The 24007-nt window shown below is 32.0% G+C and overlaps 1 protein-coding gene across 3 annotated transcripts in view; it reads right to left on the reverse strand.

Moving 5' to 3' along the window:
• Positions 1-24007, reverse strand: part of TTC21B (tetratricopeptide repeat domain 21B) — a 68214-nt gene that overhangs the window by 31497 nt on the left and 12710 nt on the right. For all 3 annotated transcript variants that reach the window (XM_081260429.1, XM_081260428.1, XM_081260430.1), the window contains 12 exons: positions 21936-22020; positions 19572-19670; positions 17461-17653; positions 16901-16998; positions 16395-16595; positions 12523-12652; positions 9452-9609; positions 7756-7980; positions 6335-6573; positions 5061-5133; positions 4341-4451; positions 3359-3497 (listed from right to left, as the gene is read on the reverse strand). In XM_081260429.1, the coding sequence (XP_081116555.1) occupies positions 3359-3497; positions 4341-4451; positions 5061-5133; positions 6335-6573; positions 7756-7980; positions 9452-9609; positions 12523-12652; positions 16395-16595; positions 16901-16998; positions 17461-17653; positions 19572-19670; positions 21936-22020 (1751 nt within the window). The remainder of the gene's footprint in view (positions 1-3358; positions 3498-4340; positions 4452-5060; positions 5134-6334; positions 6574-7755; positions 7981-9451; positions 9610-12522; positions 12653-16394; positions 16596-16900; positions 16999-17460; positions 17654-19571; positions 19671-21935; positions 22021-24007) is intronic.

Raw genomic sequence — 24007 nt, forward strand, 5'->3', positions numbered from 1 at the left:
AAGGATATAACAGGCTGCCTAAGCCACAGTGGAGACTCTGGCCTGACCTGAGGGAAAAGGGAAAAACAGTGAGCTTGAGCAGATATGGTGGGACTTCCACTGCTTAAAAGACTTAAAGTTGCTGCTGGGTTGATGTCAGAGCAGAAGTTGAGGATGTGAGCAGGGAGATCAGCTGGATACCACAGCAATTGAGTAAAGGGTTTGATGACAGAGAGACAAAAGAGGATTCTGAATACATTCTGAAGGTGGAGTCAAACACATTTCCTAAAGGCAAGAGCAAGCCTGAAGAAAAGGATTTTGTCTTTTTAGCAACTACCAAGAAAGATGAATTTTAGCTGTTCATGGAACCCCTTGGGGAGGCAGATCAGAAATTTGTTTCAGACATGTTAAGTTTTAAGATGTTTGTTAGAACCCAGGTGTTGGATACATGAAGAAAATTTATTCTCAGACAACTAATTAAAAAACTGGGATAATAATTGATTATACTTGCCTCAAAGGTTAATGTAAATATTAATAAGATAATACATGAAATGTATTTGGAAGCATCTAAGTATACCATAGAGTGTTGTCAACAAATATTTGTTAATAAAAAGCATTTATGCTACATAAGGATAACAGACTTAATGTAAGTAAAACATACTTGAATCTCTCCATACAACCTTCTTAGAATGCATATACACATGAAGACTTTTGTAGTGTTTCAAAGAAAGGTCTGACAGACCCATGCATGCTTTTTATGGAACTAATAGCACTTTAAACAATAAACACATTCATAATTTAGGAGGATTTGAGCATCAATTTCATCAAAGCTAAATTAATACATGAGTTTGAAAATATTAGAAAACTTAGGGTAGGCTTTTCTTGTTATGTATCCAAACATACTTTAAAGCTACAGTAAATGTGGTATTGGCAAAAGAAAAGAAAAATGAGTCCATGGAATAAACATTTCCCACAGAGTCATATGATAAAGGTGGCATTTCAAAAGATGGCACCAAAATAAATTTGGCTATCCATTTTGGAAAGAGGTAAAAAAAAAAAAAAACTGTAGGTGGATTGGATTACAGTACATGGATTAATGTTCCCCAAATAAAAATTAAAATAACAAAAATGCCAGGAAAAATATGAAAAGTTTTATATATTAGAATAATGGAAATTTTAAAAACTTGTGTAGTTATGTAACATTGTAAATGACTTGAATATAGTGACATCAAACTGTATTTGGGATATGTTGTATGTAGAAAAAAACTGCCACATAGGAAGTACTATGTACTTTTGAAAAAGAAAATTAAGACAATGACAAAAAATTCCAAAGTCAAAAAAGGAAAGTTGAACAGACATACTATACAATGAGTATTCATTTTACCAAAGATACAGAAAATAAATCTGATAAAGGACAAACTAAGAAAATACATTTACAACATGAATGACAGGTGAAGCATTAAAGAAAAAGGATATGTAAAACACAAAAAACTATGACCTATATAAAATAATGCCTAGGCTGATCAGCTACAAAAGAAACTCAAAATAAAATAAGGGTTTTATTTTTTCTCATGATTAATGCAACATAGATTGGGAAACTTTTATCCTCAAGAAAGAACAAGGAAGCAAGATTCAATTCAAGGAAGTACACACACATATATAAACAAAGATTTTTATCTCAGTGTTGTTCTAACTATTCTCTAATTTGATTAATCAAATCAAATATATGATGTTAACATACAATACAATACATAGTTTAAAAGTAAAGAACAGCTATGTTTGCTGACAGGATAAGAAGTTATTAAATGACAAATTCATACTGCATAATTATAGATATACTATAATTCTTTTAGGTAGAAAAAAGTGTGTACAGTCAACCTCTAGTTTCCATGAATATTGGTTCCAGAACCTCCCACAGGTACCAAAATGCACAGGTGCTCAAGTCATTTAAGTAAAGTAGTGGTGTATCGGCATAACTTACACACATGCTTCTGTTGTATTTTAAATAATCTCGATTACTTAGTCTATCTAATACAATATAAATGGCATATAGACAGTTGTTATACTGTATTGTTTAAGAAACAATGACAGGAAAACATGTGTACATACATGCTCAGCACAGATGCAAATTTTCTCAAATATTTTGGATGAAAAAACGTGTATGTACATGCTTAGTACAGATGCAAATATATTCTCAAATATTTTTGATTCATAGTTGAATCCTTCAATGTGGAATACAGGGCCAACTGTCATTGTGCATGGATGATAAAGAGATGGGTATTGAGGGGACTTGGGATAATATACAAGTTGTTAAATGTGATTAAATATTAAAGCACAGCTTTACTTTTGTAATATTTAAATTCTGACAAGTCATGAGGACTCAATTTTGTTCAAAAATTAAGATATTAAACAGTAAATTTGTATGAATTTCTAAGAAGGCAATTTGAAAGTATCAATAAACAATTTTTAAATGAAAACTCTTTATATCCAGCATCCTACTACTAAGAAATACAAGCAAGTGTACCATCGAATGAGATATAAGATACTCATTGTAACATGATTTACAATATCAAAATGACAGAGAACAAAATAAATACCCAATAATTCAGGAAATTAAAAACTTATGTAGTTATGTAACATTGTAAATGACTTGAATATAGTGACATCAAACTGTATTTGGGGATATGTTGTATGCAGAAAAAAACTGCAAATAGGAAGTACCATGTATTTTTGAAAAAGAAAATTATACATACTATTTTTATACGCACATATACACAGATGCAAATATTTTAGAGAGGAAATATATACTTAATCAAAAACTACCTATAGGAAAGTAATTTGAGAATAGGGCAAATAGAATTCATGGGAGAAATAGATGTTTTATGCACTATATTCTTATAGGGTACTTGAAATTTTTTAAAAATCTGAATATTAGTATCTTAAATTTTTATTTTATTTTTTTTACAGTATCCTATTTTGCTGTTGTATTTTTTTATTTGTACTTTTCAGTTATGTATGATAATGTAATTGGACATATTTATACAAACCTTCCTATTTTAGTATCTTTAAAAGGTAGAGATTATAAAAGTGTTAAAGTGTTTAAATATAGATATAGTTTGCAATTTATCAATTACATTCTTTACATCATTTTGGAAAGTAAACTATCTTCCTATAACAATTAACTTTCATAAATCTCTTATTAGACTTTGAATACCTCCTTTTAGTAAAGCAGCATTCTGATAAAAGAAAAAAAAATATGCATTTATATAACTTATAGCACATAAATATTAAGAATAGAAATACACATTTATGTAATAACAATATGAAATAGGTTAGATTTATCAGGTATACTGTTCTGAAACTAGAAATACTTTCATACCAGGTTCATGTGCTAGAGCATGTTGAAGAACTTTTTCTGCTTTATCATACCATTTCAATTTTAATAAGAGCTCAGCCAGGTCATAGCAAAGGTAATTCTGTTGTCCACTTTTCAGAGCAGCTTCATAATAAGAGATAGCCTAAACAAAAACCACTTTAGTTAGGGAAAAAAAGGTACTGAGACTGGTATTCAAGCACAAACATTTAATATATCACAGATTGAAGGTATATTGAGTATACATCATGTACAACAAGAGAAGTCTCTAATTAGAAAAATTTAAAAAATTTTTTAAAAAATTAAAACAAAAGTTATATCCTGTAACTGGAAGTACCTAGGAAGAATTTTAGGCATGTACCTGCACTAATCACTAAGTATGCCACTATTCTTAGCAAATCAAATATCACAGAAGGGAAGAATATTTCTTAAGGTAATTGACTAATGAACAGTGCTTGCCCAAATTAAAAAAAAATAGGTTTCTTCTAGAGGCTAGTGAACCTTATTGAATGCATATACTTCGCTAGCTGGTGTACATATATTTAACAACTACCCAAAATAGGGCAAATGTATAGCAGTTAAGAAAAATTTGTTATCTCTGCTAGAAAGAAAAAAAAAAAAAACTTAAAGCATGTAGCTTGCCAAAATTGGTTCAGCAAAAAAGACATTGATTGTGCTTTGTTATATAAGAAAGAATTGCATAAGACATAAGAATTGCAACTTTATGGTAATTGATTTGGTTGTAAGGAATTAGATATCTAAGATGGACGGTTGACATAAACTCTGGGGTCCAAACAATCTTCACAAAATGAAGCAACCATAATGTAAGGCACTGAGAGAGACTTTTGCACAAATTCTAGTTCATGAATACAAATTTACAGTTTAGTACCATAAAAGATACAAATGTTGCTTGCTTAAGACTTCTCTAGAGCAGTTTTGATCAATGTGATCCCATAAATGTATTTAGAACTATAAAGTACTTATTTACCTTTGAATAGTTGTGAGTTTTAATAAGTGCTTTCCCAATTTTGCTTGCCAATGTTCCATCTTTTGGGTTCTGATTTAACGCTTGTTCATAGGCTACTATAGCTTCTTCAGGCTAAGATTGTTGGAAACAAAAAAATAAGCAAAAAAAATAAAAATAAAAAATTAGCTTTAAGTGTGTCCCCTTAAATGGCAATACTTCATTAATTGCATTCTATATTTGGAACACTTCATAATTCTAAGTACATATTGAACTCCAGGAAGCTTAATGATTTCAGAAAGATGATAATGAGTAAGGTAGATACAATTTATTAGCATAACCCTACCCCTGCTAATTGTGCTTCCATTCATACAAATGAAATATGAGAACTAAGGGACAGCCTCATGACTTCATTTTTGTCATTATAAAACTCATTACTACTAGTAAGAGTCAGAGGACTGCTTCCCTTTGAAGAAAACACCATCTTGGCCAGTAGCCCTGTTCTTCCTTCTGTTTAAAGAAGATTCCTAAGATGCTTCCAGGATCATTTCTATTTCAAATTATGATACTGCTGAATTATTATACCTCAGTTTAAAAACAAAATTTTATTGTTATGGCTCTTATTGTGATGACTGAATCATCAAGTATTAAATAATCATTAATAAACCACATTCCTCCTTATAGAAGTTACACTAATCACAAAAGGTTTTTTAAATGTAAATTCAGTAGCATATGAAATTTTACCTCTTGAATATTCATGTATGCATCACCAAGGAGAAGAAAAGACCGGGGGCTGGGTATTCTTTCAGCAATTTCTCTAGAAATCAGACCAACATGATTTAGTATATTGATTATAAATATCTTCTTGTAAGCCAATGAAATAAAAGGTAACCTCAGTTTTTTTTCCCCCCAAGGCTAGTACTTTTAATAGTCTTACAAGTACCTTCTATATATTCAACATTACTAAAAAACAAAACAAAACACCCCATAATCCCACACAGATTGTTTATATGCTAGATCAATTATTTTTTTTTCATTGAATCTTTCCACTTTCTGAAATGTAGTTAACAGAGTAAAGTAAATAGTAACATTCTCATTATCCAGAAATACATGTTTTGCTACTTTAATTTCAAAATGATATAGGACTGAAGATATGAAAACTGGTCAGGGAAACAAAACTTTGCTGTCCTCCTACGTGTCTTGAGGTTTCATACTCATGGCATAAATGGTAGGCTGAAGTCAGATACCTTATAAAATATATAATTTTCTACTTTAGTATCTGTTCCATATTTTTACCTGCAAAATTTAAATGCTAACTTTAGAATAACAGTTATTATAAATAATAATGTGGTGCTAAGTTCTTAATATATAAATTTCATCTAATTAGTCCAAAAACTATAAGAAAGATAATTATTATCCCAATTTTCTGATGCTTTTGAGTTTAAGTCTATATCTATATCAGATATGCCTGAAATAAAAATTTATGCTTTTAACTATTATAGTACATCCAAAACAAATCAATCTCTTTGTTAAAAACTTGTGGATCATTAGAAGTTAATAATGCTGATAGTTTGGAAATATATTAGAAAACGTGATCTAAGAACTCTAGTTTATCTACACCTTTGTTTGGTGTATATTAACCTATAACTTTCTTTTACTATGACTACTATAGTGAGTATTAAGTATGCCTATCTCCTAGATTGCTCTTAAATTATCAGAATATACGTAACTATTGCTCTTTCCCTTCTTAAATAGACTCAGGGTCTAGAAAGAACAGTAGATAAGGAGAACTGAGAAACAAGAGAAAGCCACACTTTGAAATCATCATAATTTTGTTTAAGGGAGAGTAAACACTGGGAAACAGTGAGCATGACTGCAGTGGAAGGAAACAAGACCACATTACGGAGAAGATCTATAAAGTGTGTGTAAAGCAGGTGAAAGGAAGACAAAAACTAAACTTGAGAATTAATTTTGGAAGGTAAATGAGTCAACTGTAACTGGTTGAAAAAAATATATACCTGTAACAAGTGATATATAACATTTTCTCCTTTCGATGCTTCAGATAAATATCAGCCATTTTTTCTTTGGCTTCTATAAAATAAGGCTGCTCAGCTGTGACATTTCGAAGCATGTTTAAAGCCCGTTCAACATCTCCCTGGGTCAGAGCCAGGTCTGCATTAGCAATAGTAACACGCAATTCTTCAGATGTTCCAGAAAATTCATGGATGGCATCTTGTAAAACCTTTGCTGCCTCATGCTATAAAGATGAAATTAAAACATCATTCTTTCAAAATATTCAACCATTGATACTAGAAAGTGGGATTTTCTAATAATAATGAATAATAAATGCTTCTACAGTTACAGTGTTTACAAAATTGATCAATTTTCTGAAAAGTACAAAATTTAAAACTAATCCCAAGAACCCAAATCATATGGGGCTAAAAATATTCGTAAGCTGAAGAAATGTTTCCATAACTAAGATGACAGCAGTTACTACAGGCACAGCTACTATAATTCAATAAGCATTTACCTTGTAACCAGCACTGTATTAGCCCACTTAATTCTCACACATACCCTCTAAGGTAGTTGTTGTTATTGTTATCCCTATCATGTTGTTAGGAAATTGAAATCTAAAGTGAACAAGTTATGCATGATGGACTCAGACATCAAATGCAGGTATCCTTCCCTCCTGTGCATGTTCACTGCTATCCCTTTGATGAGATCCAACCCAGGACCTACACCAAACACAAGCTCTTGATGGGTAGTAGATTACTTCATTCCTTCCAGTAGAACAACCTTTTTTGTTATCTCAGGATACTATTTTTACTTTATTTCCAAATGTGTATCTTTATGAAACTAAAATGACATTCATTTTAAGATTCTGCTCAACTTCAGAAGTTACAGAAAAATCTTTTTTAATAAAAAGATTTTTAAATAAAAATAAAACAAAAATCTTTTTTAATAAAAATGCATCATAGATATCTATCCACATATCTATCTGTATTATTATTTTTCAAACTATCTGACATGATATTCCTTCATCAACTATTTCTTTCATTTTCTCAATTAGTAGAATTTCAGGTTTGTACTTTCATTTTATTCCAATAGAATTTGTGTGTGTGTGTGTGTGTGTGTATGTGTGTGCGCGCGCATGTGTGTTCCTTTTAGGAACACAGGATTATAACTACATTATAGTATTACATCTTATGGTAGCCAACGTAAGCACACTGAGACTTAAAGTCATTCAAGAGCAGATTATGATTAATGAAAACTTGCAGAAAGTATATGACTTACTGCAAATTAAAAAAACAAAAAACAAAAAAAGACTTTTGAACTTTACCACTTGGTCAAGGGAATAATCTTAGCTTTTTCATATTCTACTAATATATATCTGAAGAACAATTTCAGATCTGAGCCACTGAATTAGAACTTGACTTACATGTTCTCCATTTAAGTGGTGAACTTCCACCAACTCAAGAAAGACTGACAAACGATGGCTTGTATCAACTTCAGTGTTTTTACATTTTGGTTTTGAGGAAGCTCCTGTTCTCTTCATTCCTGGTAAACTCATTGCCATATGCAGAGTTTTAATTGCTTCTGCTATTTCTCCCATTTTCTTTTGTGACTGAGCTTTTATTAAATGATATAAAGGATAGTCTCTCACCTGAAAAAATAATATTCAGTAATACTTCTTCAGAATACCCAAAATAACAATGCATAATTTATAATCCATCAAGCATTAAAATAACAGGATCACTGAGGACAGCCCATCATGATTGTACACATGGGGTCTGTTTCTATTCTATTAAATTACTAATCATTCCTTATATTAAATCTGATTGAGAGAAAGTGCCACTACCTAGCATTCTCCTGGATGAACAAGAGGTTGATCAGGTGCTTCTACTATGACCCAAGAGAAAATGCAATGTCCAGAAAGCTAGCAAATGCATTCTCAGAAACTGTAAATTTTCAGGAAAAGAAGTACTTTTACTATGTAAGACTTCTAATATTGACACAATTTTTGAATTTACAGAAACAGTTTCCCCTCTTTCTTTTATTTTTTAATTTTAAGGTTAAACATTTCAGGATAATTTTATCAAACATTGGTTTCACATTTTGATACTAGTCCAAAACATACAGTAAAGAAGCTTCTGTCTTTATTCTGATTCCCAACAATGTAGATACACAACATAAAAAGAATGATAAAAATGAGTGAGGAAAAAAAAGCCAAAGGGAAGGAGATGGCCCAGAATGAAATGATGTGGCAGCCATCTAAGCAGGCTGCTTTCTCAGCCTGAACATGGCACCAGAGTTCCCTATGGCGCTGAGTAAACACTCATGCTGTGCTCTGGTCCCAGCATCTGACTCACTGGGGCTATGGCACCTGCCCTGGATTATGCTACACCACCCATTTTGAGATCTACTGTCTTAAGAAGCAGGTGATACCTTCTGAAAATCTTGCTTGGAACTTGAATTCTCTAATTCATTCAAGGGTTGTCCCATAACAGAGCCCTGAATCCTGTGATGCAAAACAAAGTCTGAAGCCCTCCTCCATGAGTAGTAGTTTGGGAAGCACCTGAAACTAGGATTCTTTCTAATGCTGAGGAAAGACATAAAAAAATACCTTGGATAAAAATATAGCATGTTTATATCCTTAAGCTACATAATAAATTTCAAAATGACTAGGTGTTCTTTGATGGTGAATCTGAAAGAAGTTATTAAAAGCCAAGATCCAAGAAAGAAAAGGGCCATAATATTTATTATCCTTATACCTAAAATTATTTGGCATAATGTTCTATGGATAAAAATTACTTTATAGATATTCATTATTGCATTTAACTTTTATCACAACAGTAGAGTGTTATTTATGAGTTTTATAGAAAAGAAAACCTAGGGCTCTGGGTGACAAGTAGAAAGACCAGCTATTCTGCTGCCAAGTTTATGCAGTTTTTGAATTACACTAAAGGTACCTCCATTTTTTCTTCCTTCTGCTTATGAGCCCCAAATTATTTCCAATAAAATTTACTTTTAAGCAAACTATTACAGAATAAAATAAAAAATAGTTAAATATGTAAATATTCACTAAGGTTCAAGGAGAGGGGTGTGTCCTATTCACTTGAATCTAGAATACTTACATTAAAATTATAGCTAAGACAAAGTTCAAGAGACTGAGAACACAATTTGAATTTTTCTTGAGACAGGTAAACCTGAGCCATCAGGAGATGGGCATCTGCGTAAGAGGGACTATGGTCCAGGCAATGCTGCAGATTGTTATAGGCTGCTTCAAAGTCACCTAGTGAGGGAAACAACATAGGGTTACCAAACCTGAGTGATGAACACCTGAAAGAGAAGGGGAGGAAGAGTATTTAGATACAGTTCTGTGTATAAAGTCCTCTGTTCAGAAGGCCATGGTTTAACTTCTACCTGCATTGCTGAGCATCTGTTGGGTACACATGAAGAATAGAGCTGCAGTTAGGACAGCCCTTGAGTGTAATTAGCAAACCAGGAAAACATCAAAGGGTGACAGTTGATCATCAGGTCTATAAATGTACCTTCATTCATTTTGTTGTAAAAAAAATAAGTGAAATTGTATGTTGTAAAAAAATACAATTTCATTAAAATAAGATTTTTAAGACTTAGACATTTATATAGATAAGAGTTTTGTAATATCACTTCCATAACTAAAAAGTATAGGGTCTTATTATCATTCTTATCCAGAAATTTTATTACTACAAATAAAATAAGTAAAAAGGCATAACAATACATTACAGAGAATCAGATTTAAAATGCCTTTAAATGTCAACTGAAATATTCATGTTTTGAAAAACATCTGTTATGTATCTAGGAGTCTAAAAATAGAAGGCAATGATTAAAACTGGTATAATAAGAATGGTGGATTTGTTCTTGGATGGGTAGATGGAGAAGCAGAGGCTCTTCAAAGAACAACTGGCACAGACTCTAGGTCCTAGAAGTTTCTCACAATATAACCCACAGGGATATGCATTTAACCCTATAGGCAAATGGCCTTTATAGGTATATTAATGTTCCATGTCCCATTCAGCCTAGGAGAATGGAAAAGAAGAGGTCTAAATCATTATCTGTTCTATTACATTCCTCAGACTAACATGAGGTTACAAAAGGCTTAAAGTCAGCTTCTTGCTCCCAAATGGTCAAACTCCTGATAACAGAAATCCACTGAAACAGAAATATTTTTACTCAGAGACAGAGGATTAATGAACAAGTAACTGGCAGAAACAGTACTATAACTTAACTAACTATAGTATCAAAGTATAGCAATTGACCATCAAGCTAATGCTGGAGTCTTTTTTAATTGTGATGCATCTAATATTTAGAATTGTACAGGGGAAAAGAAATGAGAAGGTTAAGAATAGTAAATCTGAATGCATAGAAGTTGTCTGAATCAAAAGGGAATCACGTCTATCAGACCCTAATCAAACAAATAATATGTAGCAAGGAAAAAAAAAAAAACTAGAAGGACCCTTGTGTACTTGTGCCTATGATAAAAAACCATTACAAATCATGAAGACATGCTTTGTTCCCTAACAGGAAATATTACCAAAAATCCCAATAAACTGCAGCTTGCTACATGAGTTACAAGGACAGTCAGACAGATGTACAAGAACATTTGCCTGACACACTACCTTCATTAATGAACTGATGCCAACTCCTGTACTAAGCCCCTATAACCAATGTTCTATTTGTCTCAAAACAAATTGTTTGCTTTTTTCTCTTTGGCCTTTAAAAGTTTCCCCTAGGCTCAATCTTCCTATGTGTTTGTGGTCTACCACTGCCCGTACATCCTACATTGTAAGTCTTTTGCTTATTCTCAAATTAATGTTTACATTTGAAAAATCTTTATTGACAAGGTTTTTTTTTGTTTTGTTTTTTTGTTTTTTTAGGAAGGAGAAGGATTAAGAAGATAACTTGATGTAAGAGGCTACCATTAAGGGGGGAAAGTACACAGAAAAGAATTATGGTTTGAACCATGAAATGAAGAAAATGAGGAATGTGTGAAAAATTGGGGTCAGACTCTTAATTCTTTTAGGGGTGAGGGAAAGGAAGTGAGCAGTTAGCATCACAAGGCCATTAAATGTTTAAAAATGAGAACTGGGTCATCAATGTTGGAGAAAATAGATTATGTAAACAAAGATCAATATCAATATTGCATGCTTAACTGTCCAATCTTCACTGGGGGAGAAATGAGAGATATTTCTGTCCTGCACATCTGTCTGTGTCTGAGTCCTATGTAATATAGTATTTGGCTGGTTATTTTCTTGGGTTTCTGGGAGAGAGTATCTAAATCTTGCAATTTCCCTCATGATAGGATTGTCTCATTTCAAAGAGTCAGTTCTTACAATTAGAGTATTTTAAAGAAACAAGCTTTTGAGATCAAAGGTTTTTTCGAAACAAGTAAAACTAAAGTTCAAAACACAGTAAAGGAAACCTCTTAACTATCTTCATTATATATAAGAAATAAGTATTTATAAGAATATATTTAAACTGGTATTTTTCAGTTTTGCTGAAAAAATGTATTTTTAAAGAAATTTCTTTGTATCTATTACTATGCAAAGAAGAAAAAAATTCTGATTTTTCAAGATAAGACCCTTCATCCTACAGAAGAAGTAAAACTGAATAGAAAACTAGTAAATACAATTTCACAAAACTCCTTTGGATAGCATTTTGCTGGAAAAGGTACATACACACAAGCATATGATGGCCTATTTTTATATGTAGACTCAGACATTTGTCTGTGTGCTAAAAAGCTGTCTACAATAGGATAAGCTATATATAATCATCCACAAAAATAAGAATTAATCAGTACATTCCCTAAGGGCCTAAAAATCTGAAAGGGTGCATTTGGTTATGTTAACAAGTTAACAACTAAGGATTAAGGCTGAGAATTCTTATCATCAGTCCCCAGTACCATCTGATAAGACTTTTCTTTTCTTAAAGTGGTACTACTGCATTTTCCTAGCAATTCATCTGGGCCACAAAAGTTTATAGCAATTTTGAATAATTAAATAGTAAGTTTTACAATTTTGTTTTGGATTAAAGGCCCTATTCACATGCAAAATGTGCATTTTATGTGAACATTCTCTACCTATACAGAGTGCTTGATTCATTTATATCTGTTTCTATCAATACTGGATACAAAAGTTATTTTAAGTTTTAAGGTATACCTTACCTGATAAATACTTTACTTTTGCAACTAGGAAGACAGCTTGCAGAAGACCTGGTATAGTTCTTACTATAATCTCCAGGACTGAGGTACAACGTCTAAGAAGTGGAGAAAGAGGTTGCCCAGGACTTGCAGGCTAAAATGATTTGGAAGATCATTTTATAAGTTTATAATAGTAAAAAACTATTAGAGAGAGAGAGTCAAAAAAGAAACATTGGTTAATTTTAGTGTGACTAGCAAAACTATATATTTCTACAAATTTCTCTTATTCTATTTATTCCATATTCCCTTTGCTATGACTGGACTAATGATAAATTATCTCTTTGAGATCTATGAATAGACTATGCAAATAATACCTTTTGTTTAGAAAAATAATTATAAAATTATTATACAATTACTAATTTGAAAGGAACATATCTATTAAAAAATTTCATCAAAGATACATATGTTCAAAGGTAAAATAACTAAGAGGTAGAGTTTCTTGCTAGAATCAATAGTCAAGGCAATAACCGTTCAAATTATAGATCTGTTCTGTGATTTATGCAATTCAATAACTTTCACTATTCCCAGAGTACTGTAAAAACAGTTTTGAAATAATGTAGATGTTTTTCCCTAGCTGAAATCAGAAGGTAGAATACTCATGTATTCTATGCCAAATGTCTCAAACCTTCACATTCCCCACTTTTGTGCCTCACGTGCTATAGGCCCTCAAAGGTTCTCTTTACAAATACTGAATGTAAGTAGGATGGGGGTGTGGCTCAGAGATGGAGAGCATATTTGGCGTGTGTGAGGCCCTGGGTTCAATCCCTAGCACTGAAAAAAGGAGGAGGAGAAGGAGAAGAAGAAACAGTTCATATGATAAATAAAGCAGTAAGAACATTGCTTTACTCAATTTTTCTTTTTCTTGTAATAGCATTTACCAACCAAAATTTATCCAACTTTATCCAACCATGTCGGAGAAACATGACACTAGAATGTAAACACCAAATGTACATATCCCCTGCTTTGCCTTATGAATGCTGATTTCTTAGTATGAAGGCTGATGTTCCCCATGCTCCTTACCCTTCAGCTAACACAAAGATTATCGAAAAGGACTGTAACCTCTTACAGAAAAGTTATCTATAATGAACTACTGTTACTGACAAAAAAGTGCCACTTCAAGGATGTGGAGAAAAGGGTTTCACTTAATACATTGCTGGTGGGACTGTAAATTGGTGCCACCACTCTGGAAAGCACTGTGGAAATTCCTTAGAAAACCTGAAATGAAACTACCATTTGACCCAGTTATCCCATTCCTCAGTTTATACCTAAAGGACTTAAAATCAGCATACTAGAGTGATGCAGTCATTTCAATGTACATAGTAGCTCAATTCACAACAGCCAAGCTAAGGAAGCAACCTAAGTGCCCTACAATGGATAAATAGATAAAGGAAATGTGGTACATATACATAATGGAATATTATCCAGCCATAAAGCAGAATGAAATTATGGCATTTGCTGGTAAATGGATGGAACTAGAGAAAATCATGCTAAGTGAAATAAGCCAGTTCCAAAACACCAAAAGCAGAAACTTCTCTCTGATATGTGGATGCTAACCAACAAGGGAGAGGAAGATTATAAATTCAGTGGACTAGACAAAGGGGAATGAAGGGCAGGGAGGGAGGATGGGAATAGAAAAGATAGTAGAATGAATTGAACATATCTTTCCTATCCTTTTGTATAAATACATGACCAATGTAACCCCACACCATATATAACCACAATAAGGGGATCTAATTGGAACAAGTTATACTTATTCTTTCTAAGTATAATATGTCCAAATACACCCTACCCATCATGTTTATCTAGAAAGGACAAATAAACTTAAAAAAATAAAAATAAAACAAGAAAGTGCCACTTTTCCTCACCTATGCTGAGATATAAAAAAATGTGTGCTCAAAAAAGATACTCAAAATATGCCTACTGCTTCCTAAAATACTTCAACTTCTTTAAAGTTATAAAACATTTTTACCTATTTTATAGTAGTTTCCATTTAGGTTTGCTTCTTTTATGTAACTAAGGGTATTTATATACCTTGAAGATAAAAATTTATACTTCCTTGCATAGTAATAGATACAATGTGAATTGTAAATCTGTAAATAGAACTTAAAATAGTGAAACTATAAGTGATGGTAAGGTTCTGGAAATGTCCTTTGCCACCTGTTAAGAATTAGTTATTGACAATAACTATCATTCTTACTGACAGTGGTTTGCATGTGCAAATCACAAGAAAAAATAGATGGCTTCAAGACTGTTAAGATGGCATTTGTTCAACAAAAATTTAGAACAAAATTATACCTATATAAAAGGGCCAAGCAAGTAGGAACAAAGCTGGAGAGAATTCTTCTTACCTATATTTCCCCATTAAAAGTAAATGCTGATTAGGTTTTATCATATTGACAAATATTATAGGAAAAATCAGATACATAGTTGGAATAAATAGTTATTATTTAATACTTCTTTCTTTTTTATTTTTTTTTTAGATGGGGTCTTGCAATGTTGTCCAGTCTAGTCTCAAACTCATGGGCTCAAATGATCCTCATCCCTCATTCTCTATAGACAAGTTGGGTTTATCACTGCACCCAGCTACAATATTTTTTGTTCTGTTTAGTTTATTCTCAGTACAGCTGCCAGAGAAAATCTTTTAAAACTTTGTTTTAAGAAGCTGACAAGATCCAAAAGGAATATTAATCTAGGATTATGAGATGGACACAAGAAGATAAAATTTAATAAGAATAAGCGTAGAGCCCTGCACTTAACTTCAAAGGTACAATGAATAATAGATTTAAGGACTTTAGTCAAATGTTAGTTAAATAGGAGTCAATAATGTAGCAAGACTCGCACACAAACACACAAATATAACCCTGGATGGAAATTCAGAATAAGAGGAAAAAGAAGTTTTTCAGTACCATGTAAATAAATAAATGAACAAATAAATAAAGGCATGTGTCAATCTATAACTAAAAAAAAAAAAAAGTCATGCACAAAATAAAGGATATCATCAGGTTTACAACCAGGGTTCTCAAAACTATGTCATATGAAAATAAATTGTTTAAAACATTGATGTATAAATGAGTTTTTAAAATCTGAAGATCTATTTTATGAACACGGAATAATCATTGCTTAAACTTAGTAACTGGAATAGTTCGATCTTTCTCTGAGCAGCAGAACCAGTAAATGGCCCTTTTTCTACACAAAAGCAGAGTTTGACTTAACAAAGGAAATGTAGTCACATTATACAAGAAGAAATCCATTTTTAAGTATGTCCAGAGGTTAGATGGGCACTTGAGGGTGATGCTACAAAGCAGATTCAAATATACCGTGGATATCTTAATTAACTGATTTTTAGTAATTCTTTTTTTTTTTTTTTAATACCAGGGATTGAACCCAGAGGTGCTTAACCACTAAGCCACATCCCCAATGCTTTTTTTATTTTAAGACAGGGTCTCACTAAGATGCTTAGGGCCTCCCTAAATTGCTGAAGCTGACTTTCAACTTGCAATCCTCCTGCCTCAGCCTTTGGAGCCACTGGGATTACAGTCATGTGCCATGGCACCAGCTTAGTAATTCTTTTAAGATAAGTTTTTAAGAATTTATACATTACAAATGTGTATTTGTATAACAAATACTTTTATTATGCAGCTCAGTGGTAGGGCTTGCCTAGCATGCTTGAAGCCTGGGTTTATCCCCAGCACTACAAACAAAACAAACAAAAAACTGTATTTCATCTCAAATAGTTACTAATACTACCCTTTACAATACCCACATAGTCTAACATATTAAAGATAATGTATTTGCATATAAATATATCCTTGAAAATAAATCTCATAATTACTTACCTGCATTGGACAGAAATTCAGATAATCTGTAATAATTTCTAGCAAGAAATCAGGATTTAGCTTCTCAAAATACTGTATGCCAAGAGGTAAATCTTCTAAGTTTGAAAAATGAGTGTCCAGGACCTCATTTAACAAATTTATAACTTCTTCTTGTCGTTTATTTTTCTTCATAGCAAGAATTGCATGTAAATAAGTTAATTCCTAGAAAATGTGATTTTCACAAATTATTCCATTTATATAGCCATTTATTTCTACTTAGATCTTAAATGTACATGAAGTAGTATTTGTGTCCAATTATTTGTTCAAACTTGAGGTTGGATGGACTTTTAGAATCATTCAGAAGAATATTTGAAGTTTACTTTTGAAAAGGGGTAAATTAATAAATGCAATTACTTGTTAAAATTAGTATAATCATCCTTTAGAGCCATTACTAAATAAAAACTCTGATTTAAATTTTTGTATTTTAAAATAGTAACTGGGATCTAAAATCTGGTAAAATACTATACCGCAGATTTCCCGATGGATTGCTGAATTTCACTAAAGAATTCTAGCTGCTGATCTGCGTCCTGTAATTGCCCTTCTATTAACTGACACCGAATAAATCCTAAAACCAAACAGGACATAAATAGTCAAAGCAGACACCAATTCAGACATATACAGTTCAAGCTAACAAGCTAACATCAACAACCATAACAAAACAGGTTTTTCACCCATTATAATTTTTCAAAGTTTTAAAGAGGGGAAAAAAAAGTGCAGAATGAGAGAAATAAAGAAAAGAGTAAAAGAAAGTAAAACAGGTAGTCTTGGACCTTAAACAATCATTTACCATGGTCATAACTTACAGGGACTACCTCATAAAACTCTTTCTCTCAAGTTATTTATAAAGTAAAAATTCATTTTTAAAGATACACAACTTTACCTATTTTGTATACTGCAGAACAATATTAATTTTAGAAAAGCATGAAATACGTGTCTTCTTTAATAACTGTTATTTAATGCAATTTTTGCTTGCATCTGTATTATACAAGTTTATACAAATAATCATTTATACAAACAGTCATCATACCTACTAGTGCAGAGACACTAGTCTCATTAAGTGTCATGGCAGTCTTATACCACTTCAAGGCCTCTTTAATTTTTCCTTGTAAAATCATTTGGTATCCAAGTTCTGTAGCAAATTCTGATTGCTGAGGGGATAAACTGAAAGATTTTTCTAATAGTGTTTGAATTTTTTGAAGTATGAGTTGACTGCGTCCACACTGAAAAGAAAAAATAATTGTTAGACCAGAAGTCAAATACTGTTACTTAGATTGAAGGAAAACATGAATATTTTGTACTTCTGTGAAGAAAAAGAAAAACAATTATTTAATAATCAAAGGAAAAGAAAACTTCTATGTTAAATATCCAGACAATGCATCAAGAAGGAGTTTATGACCTATAAAAACTTCTATATCCTAGGGACCATGGTAGAGCTCAGTGATAAAGTGCTTGCCGATATACACAAGGCCTGAGTTAAATTCCCAGAACCACACTAAAATTAAAAAAAAAAAAATAACTTAAATATTCTAATGAACAGTGCTTTCACAAAATAGTTGTCTTGAAAAGTATACTTCCAATAATGTGTACACATTTATTACAACTATTTTTGAAACTATCTCATGATTGCTTTACACATTAGATAAAAAAAAAAAATCATTATATCAAATTATGTAGTTTACAGGTGAGGAAACAGCAATGTAAGCCCAGAAATTTCAACTTTAAAAGTGATTATCTCATTCTACACTTCAATGAAATTGGCCAAATTCAGCTATGTGCACGTATGAATATGCCACAATGAATTCCACTATTATGTAAAGTTATTATGCATCAATAAAAAAAAAATGGAAGACCAGAGATTACAGGAAGGGGATTGAAATGGAGTAAATAATACACACATATATACATATACATATAGAGAGGATAAATATATATATATATATATATATATACATATGTATATATAATTATTTACTCCATATATAAATGGAATGTGTCTAAATGAACTCCACTATTATGTACAACTATAACACTAATAAAAAAGAAAAGCTGTCATCAGGCCTACTCCATTCAATCCACACACACACACACACACACACACACACACAAAAGTTATATACATATATACCATATTTATATAAAAGTATGGGAAATTTAGAATTAGGCTCTATGCCCCTTAGTGAGAATTATTTTTAAAGATCTTGCCTTAGAATGTTCATAGAAACAACTTCAAAAATATTTTAAGAAATTGCAATGTTGTTAGAGTAAATATGTAATTTTGGAAGACAGCAACTTTAAAAAGTAAAACATTTAAATGCTTAAGTACATTTCAATAATTTTAAGCTTATAAAAAAACTAATCAAAATAATGTGTCTGGCACTAAGACAAATACAAAAGGTAAATATCACTTTTAATTCAATCTTTTGTAACAACAGGAATTTTTTCTTCCTCTGAATTTCACATAATCTGACAATCTTCATTTTTTAATAAAAAGAACTCAATTTCCTTGTATAATTTAGCAGTTAATGCCTTAATTTTTTTCAGTTTTATGTTCACTAATTATTTTATTTCCTTATGTGTATTTTTCCCTTATTCTTCGCTAGCTTAATTAACTTTTAAATTCTTTCATTCCTTATATTGGTTTTGAGATTCTGCTGTATTTTTCTGTTGTATTCCTAATAATCTTCTATTTAAAGCTTACAATAAAAACACTTATTACAAGAAAAATAAGATACCAACCATTTCCTCTACTAAAAAAAAACAAAACTCTATTTTTCACTTTAAAACTTTTTCCAAATAGTTTTACAAAACAAAACCAAAAATAATCCTAGTCTATAAAACCTACACTCTGATTAATGGACCATTTTCTATTTCATTTGTCTGGAAGGTTCTTCTCTATCTTTAAAGGGTCAGCAAATGTTCCGCTCTTTCCTCCATGAGTCTCCCTGATGGATTCTAGTTAGCAAACACATCTCCTCTGAACCCCCTTTCTTTTTGTACTTCTGTGAAGAAAAAGAAAAATGTCTCAGACAGAGACATTTCCACCCCAAGCTTCTGTTCTTTAGAGCCTCCACCCTGGTGATTTATTTTATATACTGCATTACAGAGAACGCAGATCTAGTACACAGTGGGTCCACTTACAGTTCTACTGAAGGCTATTGTCATCTTATAAAAAAGTTGAGCATTCTGGGGTTCCATGGCATCCAGTGCTTTTCCTAAGTTTTCCAGCTTCGTGGAAGCCTAAAACAAAAGTCATCCAAATTAATTTTAAAATATACTTAAAAAAAAACATAATACCTGCACATATACACTAATAAAATATACTATTACTGATATTTTAAGAGACCTTTGCTTATATAATTTCCTCCTCTCTCAATGGAATCTTATTCATCTTAAAACATATTAAAAATTATTTTAAAATCCCTCAATAATTAAACATAAAGAATTCTTGAATTCTAGAATGTTCCTTTAAAATTTCTTATTGAATAGAAAAACCTCTGGATGGGTAAAGATACCCAGAGTATTCAATTAACTGTGCATGCCAAACTGTCTCTCCAATAATTAATTCATGTCCCAAATGAAATATGAGTGAAAACATTGATAAACAATATTATATGAGATCAGCTGCTGAATTGCCTATAGATTAGTTTATACTTAAAATATTTTCTAGAATTAAAAAATTATTGAGGTACTTAGTATAAGTTTTTTTGTGTGTTTTGTTTTTCTGTTTTTTTTTTTTTTTTTTTCAACACTGTGAATTAAACCCAGGACCTTGCATGTGCTAGGTAAACATTCTACCATTGAGCTACATAGTCCCTAGTAGTTTTAATATCTGAAAAACATTTGCCTTACTGATCACCTTACTGATCAGTCTATTCTTTTAGTACTTACTGAAATACTTTCTAGAAACTGTCACATCAACCAAGTTAAGCACATAAAAAAAATGCAAATCTACTTCTTACTATAATACTATTTGCTACAAACTGAATTTTGGCACTCCATGATCCTGTATGTAGCCAATGTGTTCACTACTACAGAAACAGATGTACCTTATTATAAGGTATTTCTGAAGCCCATTTAACTCATAGAAACTCAATTATATTGTAAAAATATTATAAATTACAGTTTGCATATGCAATCTTTCATATCCAGGATCAATGATTACATATAAAACCAACATACTGTAATTAATAACTTAAGGAATTTTCTTTTTTATATAACCAATGAACATACTTAATATTTTCATTGGTTAAAAAAAATGTACCTAATAGAACATAGCATTTTCACTTGTTATTACGAAAAAGTAGACAGAGAAATGCTGGGTATTGTCAAAAGAATAAGAAAACAGGACCTCTCATACAGGTTTAGTGTGAGTATAAATTTTATAAATACAATGTGTATGGAGATTAGTTTCTCAATCTGTATCAAAATTCTTGAGAATTTGTAAAGCATTTGATCTACTAATTCTGTTTAAAGACAGAATGTATTCTACTGACATGTATAACTAATTACAACAAATAAAAATATCAAATGATAAAAAATGATAAGGTATTTTTAAGGGTGTTATTGCAATGGAAGAATAAAACTAGAAATCCACCAATGAAAAGGTGTTCAGTCTATTTATATATTGGTTAATATATGCATATCTGTATATTAGAAATTAATTTGTGTATATCCTGTATTCAGAAATTAAATGTAACTCATTTGATGAGATTTGTTGGTATAGAAGAGCTTCTATGACCTGTTGATAAGGGAAAGAAGCAGTCTATAAAACAGTTTGTATAATGTCATTAAAAAAAAATCCTTTAAGTCTGTGTTCTCATGGACATATACTGACCCCCACATGCTTGTGTATATGTTTATGTATAAGGAAGGACACATGCAATTTTATCTTAATAAAAGTCCTCTGGGTGGTTAGAATTCAAGTTGATCTTATTTTATTCAGTATTTTTTGTATGTGGTCATTTAAGAAATACATATGTATATTTTATATATATGTATATTATTATAGGTAAATATGTATATATTTAAATATAATACATGTATACACATATATAAAAATATATACATATAATAATGTGTATATATTATCCTAGTTTTTTTCTCCAATGCTTTTGATACCTTTGTTTATTTTTACATTTTTTTATTCATGCACTATAACTATATAAAATAATGGACTTATTATTATATATTTGTACACACAATACCCTAATTTGGTCAGTTTTCTTCCACAGCACATCCCCTTTCCCTTGTCTCCTCCCGTCCCCTGGTTCCCTTCCTCTACTCCACTGGTCTCAAGAAATTTTCAAGAGTAATTCACCATTTAATATTTTTACTTACTAGTTGATATAAAAAGATAATCTTTTTGTTAAGGTATCTATCTAATAACCAACTAAAAACAACTAGGTTCTAAAACAGAACATCAGGGCTGTAATGTACATGTCTGCGTGCATGTGCATAACGAAAAACATCTTTAATACAGGAAATTTAAATAATACAACTTACTTTCTCTATATCCCCCTCTCTACACAAGTGGTAAAGAGCCAGCATTCTTAGTGCTTCCACATTTTGATTATCTTGAAGCAGCAACCTGTAGGAAAAACCTTTGTTAATGCTTATAGAGATGTACATATTATCTTTTATACAAGGGCTTGAAAAGTTGGTTTACTGGCCTAACATTCCACTTACCAAATAAGTAGTTTTAATTAGTAAAGTTACATCTGTATCTGATTTTTAACATTTCTAAAACATGAACAGATTGTACCAATCTCGTCAAATTCTGTGGCAAGCCTAAGGTGAAGTATTAGCTAGCCATACATAACTATATAAAATTTTAGTTCACCTTGACTAGGCTGATATATAACAGGAATTCAAGGAATGCCAACATAAGTCAAATATTTTAATACCTACTAACGTTGTTCATAACATTACGATAGTTTCCTGTGTAATAAAAACAAACCCCCAAAATATTATGAAAAATATCCTATTAAAAATTCAAACAGGGGCTGGGGATGTGGCTCAAGCGGTAGCGCGCTCGCCTGGCATGCGTGCGGCCCAGGTTCGATCCTCAGCACCACATACAAAGATGTTGTGTCCGCCGAGAACTAAAAAATAAATATTAAAAATTCTCTCTCTCTCTCTCTCTCCTCTCTCACTCTCTTTAAAAAAAAAAATTCAAACAAAACAATAAGAAAAAGGTATAAAGAACAAATGTGGAAAAACTTTTCTTCTTTTATATTTTTTTAGTTGTAGTTAGACACAATACCTTTTATTGATTTACTTTTTTATTTTATTTATTTTTTTTTGTGTGTGGTGCTGAGGATTGAACCTAGCGCACCACATGTGTTAAACGAACGCTCTATTGCTGAGCCACAACTTTAGCCCTATAAAAATTCTCATGAGGGGCTGGGGATGTGGCTCAAGCGGTAGCGCGCTTGCCTGGCATGCGTGCGGCCCGGGTTCGATCCTCAGCACCACATACCAACAAAGATGTTGTGTCCGCCGAGAACTAAAAAATAAATATTAAAAATTCTCTCTCTCTCTCTCTCTCTCTCCTCTCTCTCTCTCTCTCTTTAAAAAAAAAATTCTCATGAAACTTCACCGAAGGTTATTTTTAAAAGAAACTGAACAGAAAGGATAACAGACTAGATTTCCCATCATAATATAGGACACTGAACTATTGATTCCAGTTTTTCATCCCTCCCTGGATATGAGCCTCTCCCAAGGAGTGTACTTCATGGTTCCTTGACTAGGGACATGAACATTTTTCTAACACTGGCCAAAGAAATGTTGGCAAGGAGTGGCAGTATGTGAAGCCCAGACTCCAGACACACTGCATGCTTCTGCTTGTTGCTTGTATCCCTGCTACACTAGGAGAAGCACTTCCTCTACATAGCTGCTACTTTTTGGCTTGAGCCTTGAGAGATCAGAAGAGCCCAACTGCAATAAGGTGCCACTCCCACACAGCTGGATCTGAAACTTGAAGCAAAGATCCTTCAAAGCCTGATTAGGATCAGCAGATTGCAGATTAGCCACACAAATGCAAGAAATGAATGCTTATTATTATATTCCCTGAGACTTATGGTTGTTTGTTTTGTGCCAATGGTTGCCTAATATGATAATACTCACTTTTAGTTTAAAAACTTTCCTCCAAATAATCTATAGATTTATTTATTTTTGCATCCCTGGGTGGGCATGAAGAATCTATAGACTTAATGCTGGATAACATAATGAACAGTTCTGCATCTTAGTTTAGTTAGTTGCAAACTGCCATACCAATAGCATCCATATCTTAGGAATAAACAGCCAGGCTATTTACTGGCTGTGTGTCGGAAACACTGAGAACTTTACATCAGATCATCAGTGTTGTTGCTGGTTATTTTAGCTGTTTAGGCTAAAAAGTGTGTAGTGACCCTTATCTGTCCTCATCCTCTCAACTTCCTATTAAAACACATGCAGAGTCCAGTCACTGCCCACAGCACTTGCACCACAACCATCCTGGTCCCTGCACCAGCACTTTTCTCTTAGATTATAGTAATAGGTTGAAAAATGGTCTCTCAGCTTTTGCAATTGCTCCC

Source organism: Spermophilus citellus, assembly GCF_964194105.1.
Source record: "Spermophilus citellus genome assembly, chromosome: 11".
In the NCBI taxonomy this organism is placed as follows: Eukaryota; Metazoa; Chordata; class Mammalia; order Rodentia; family Sciuridae; genus Spermophilus; species Spermophilus citellus.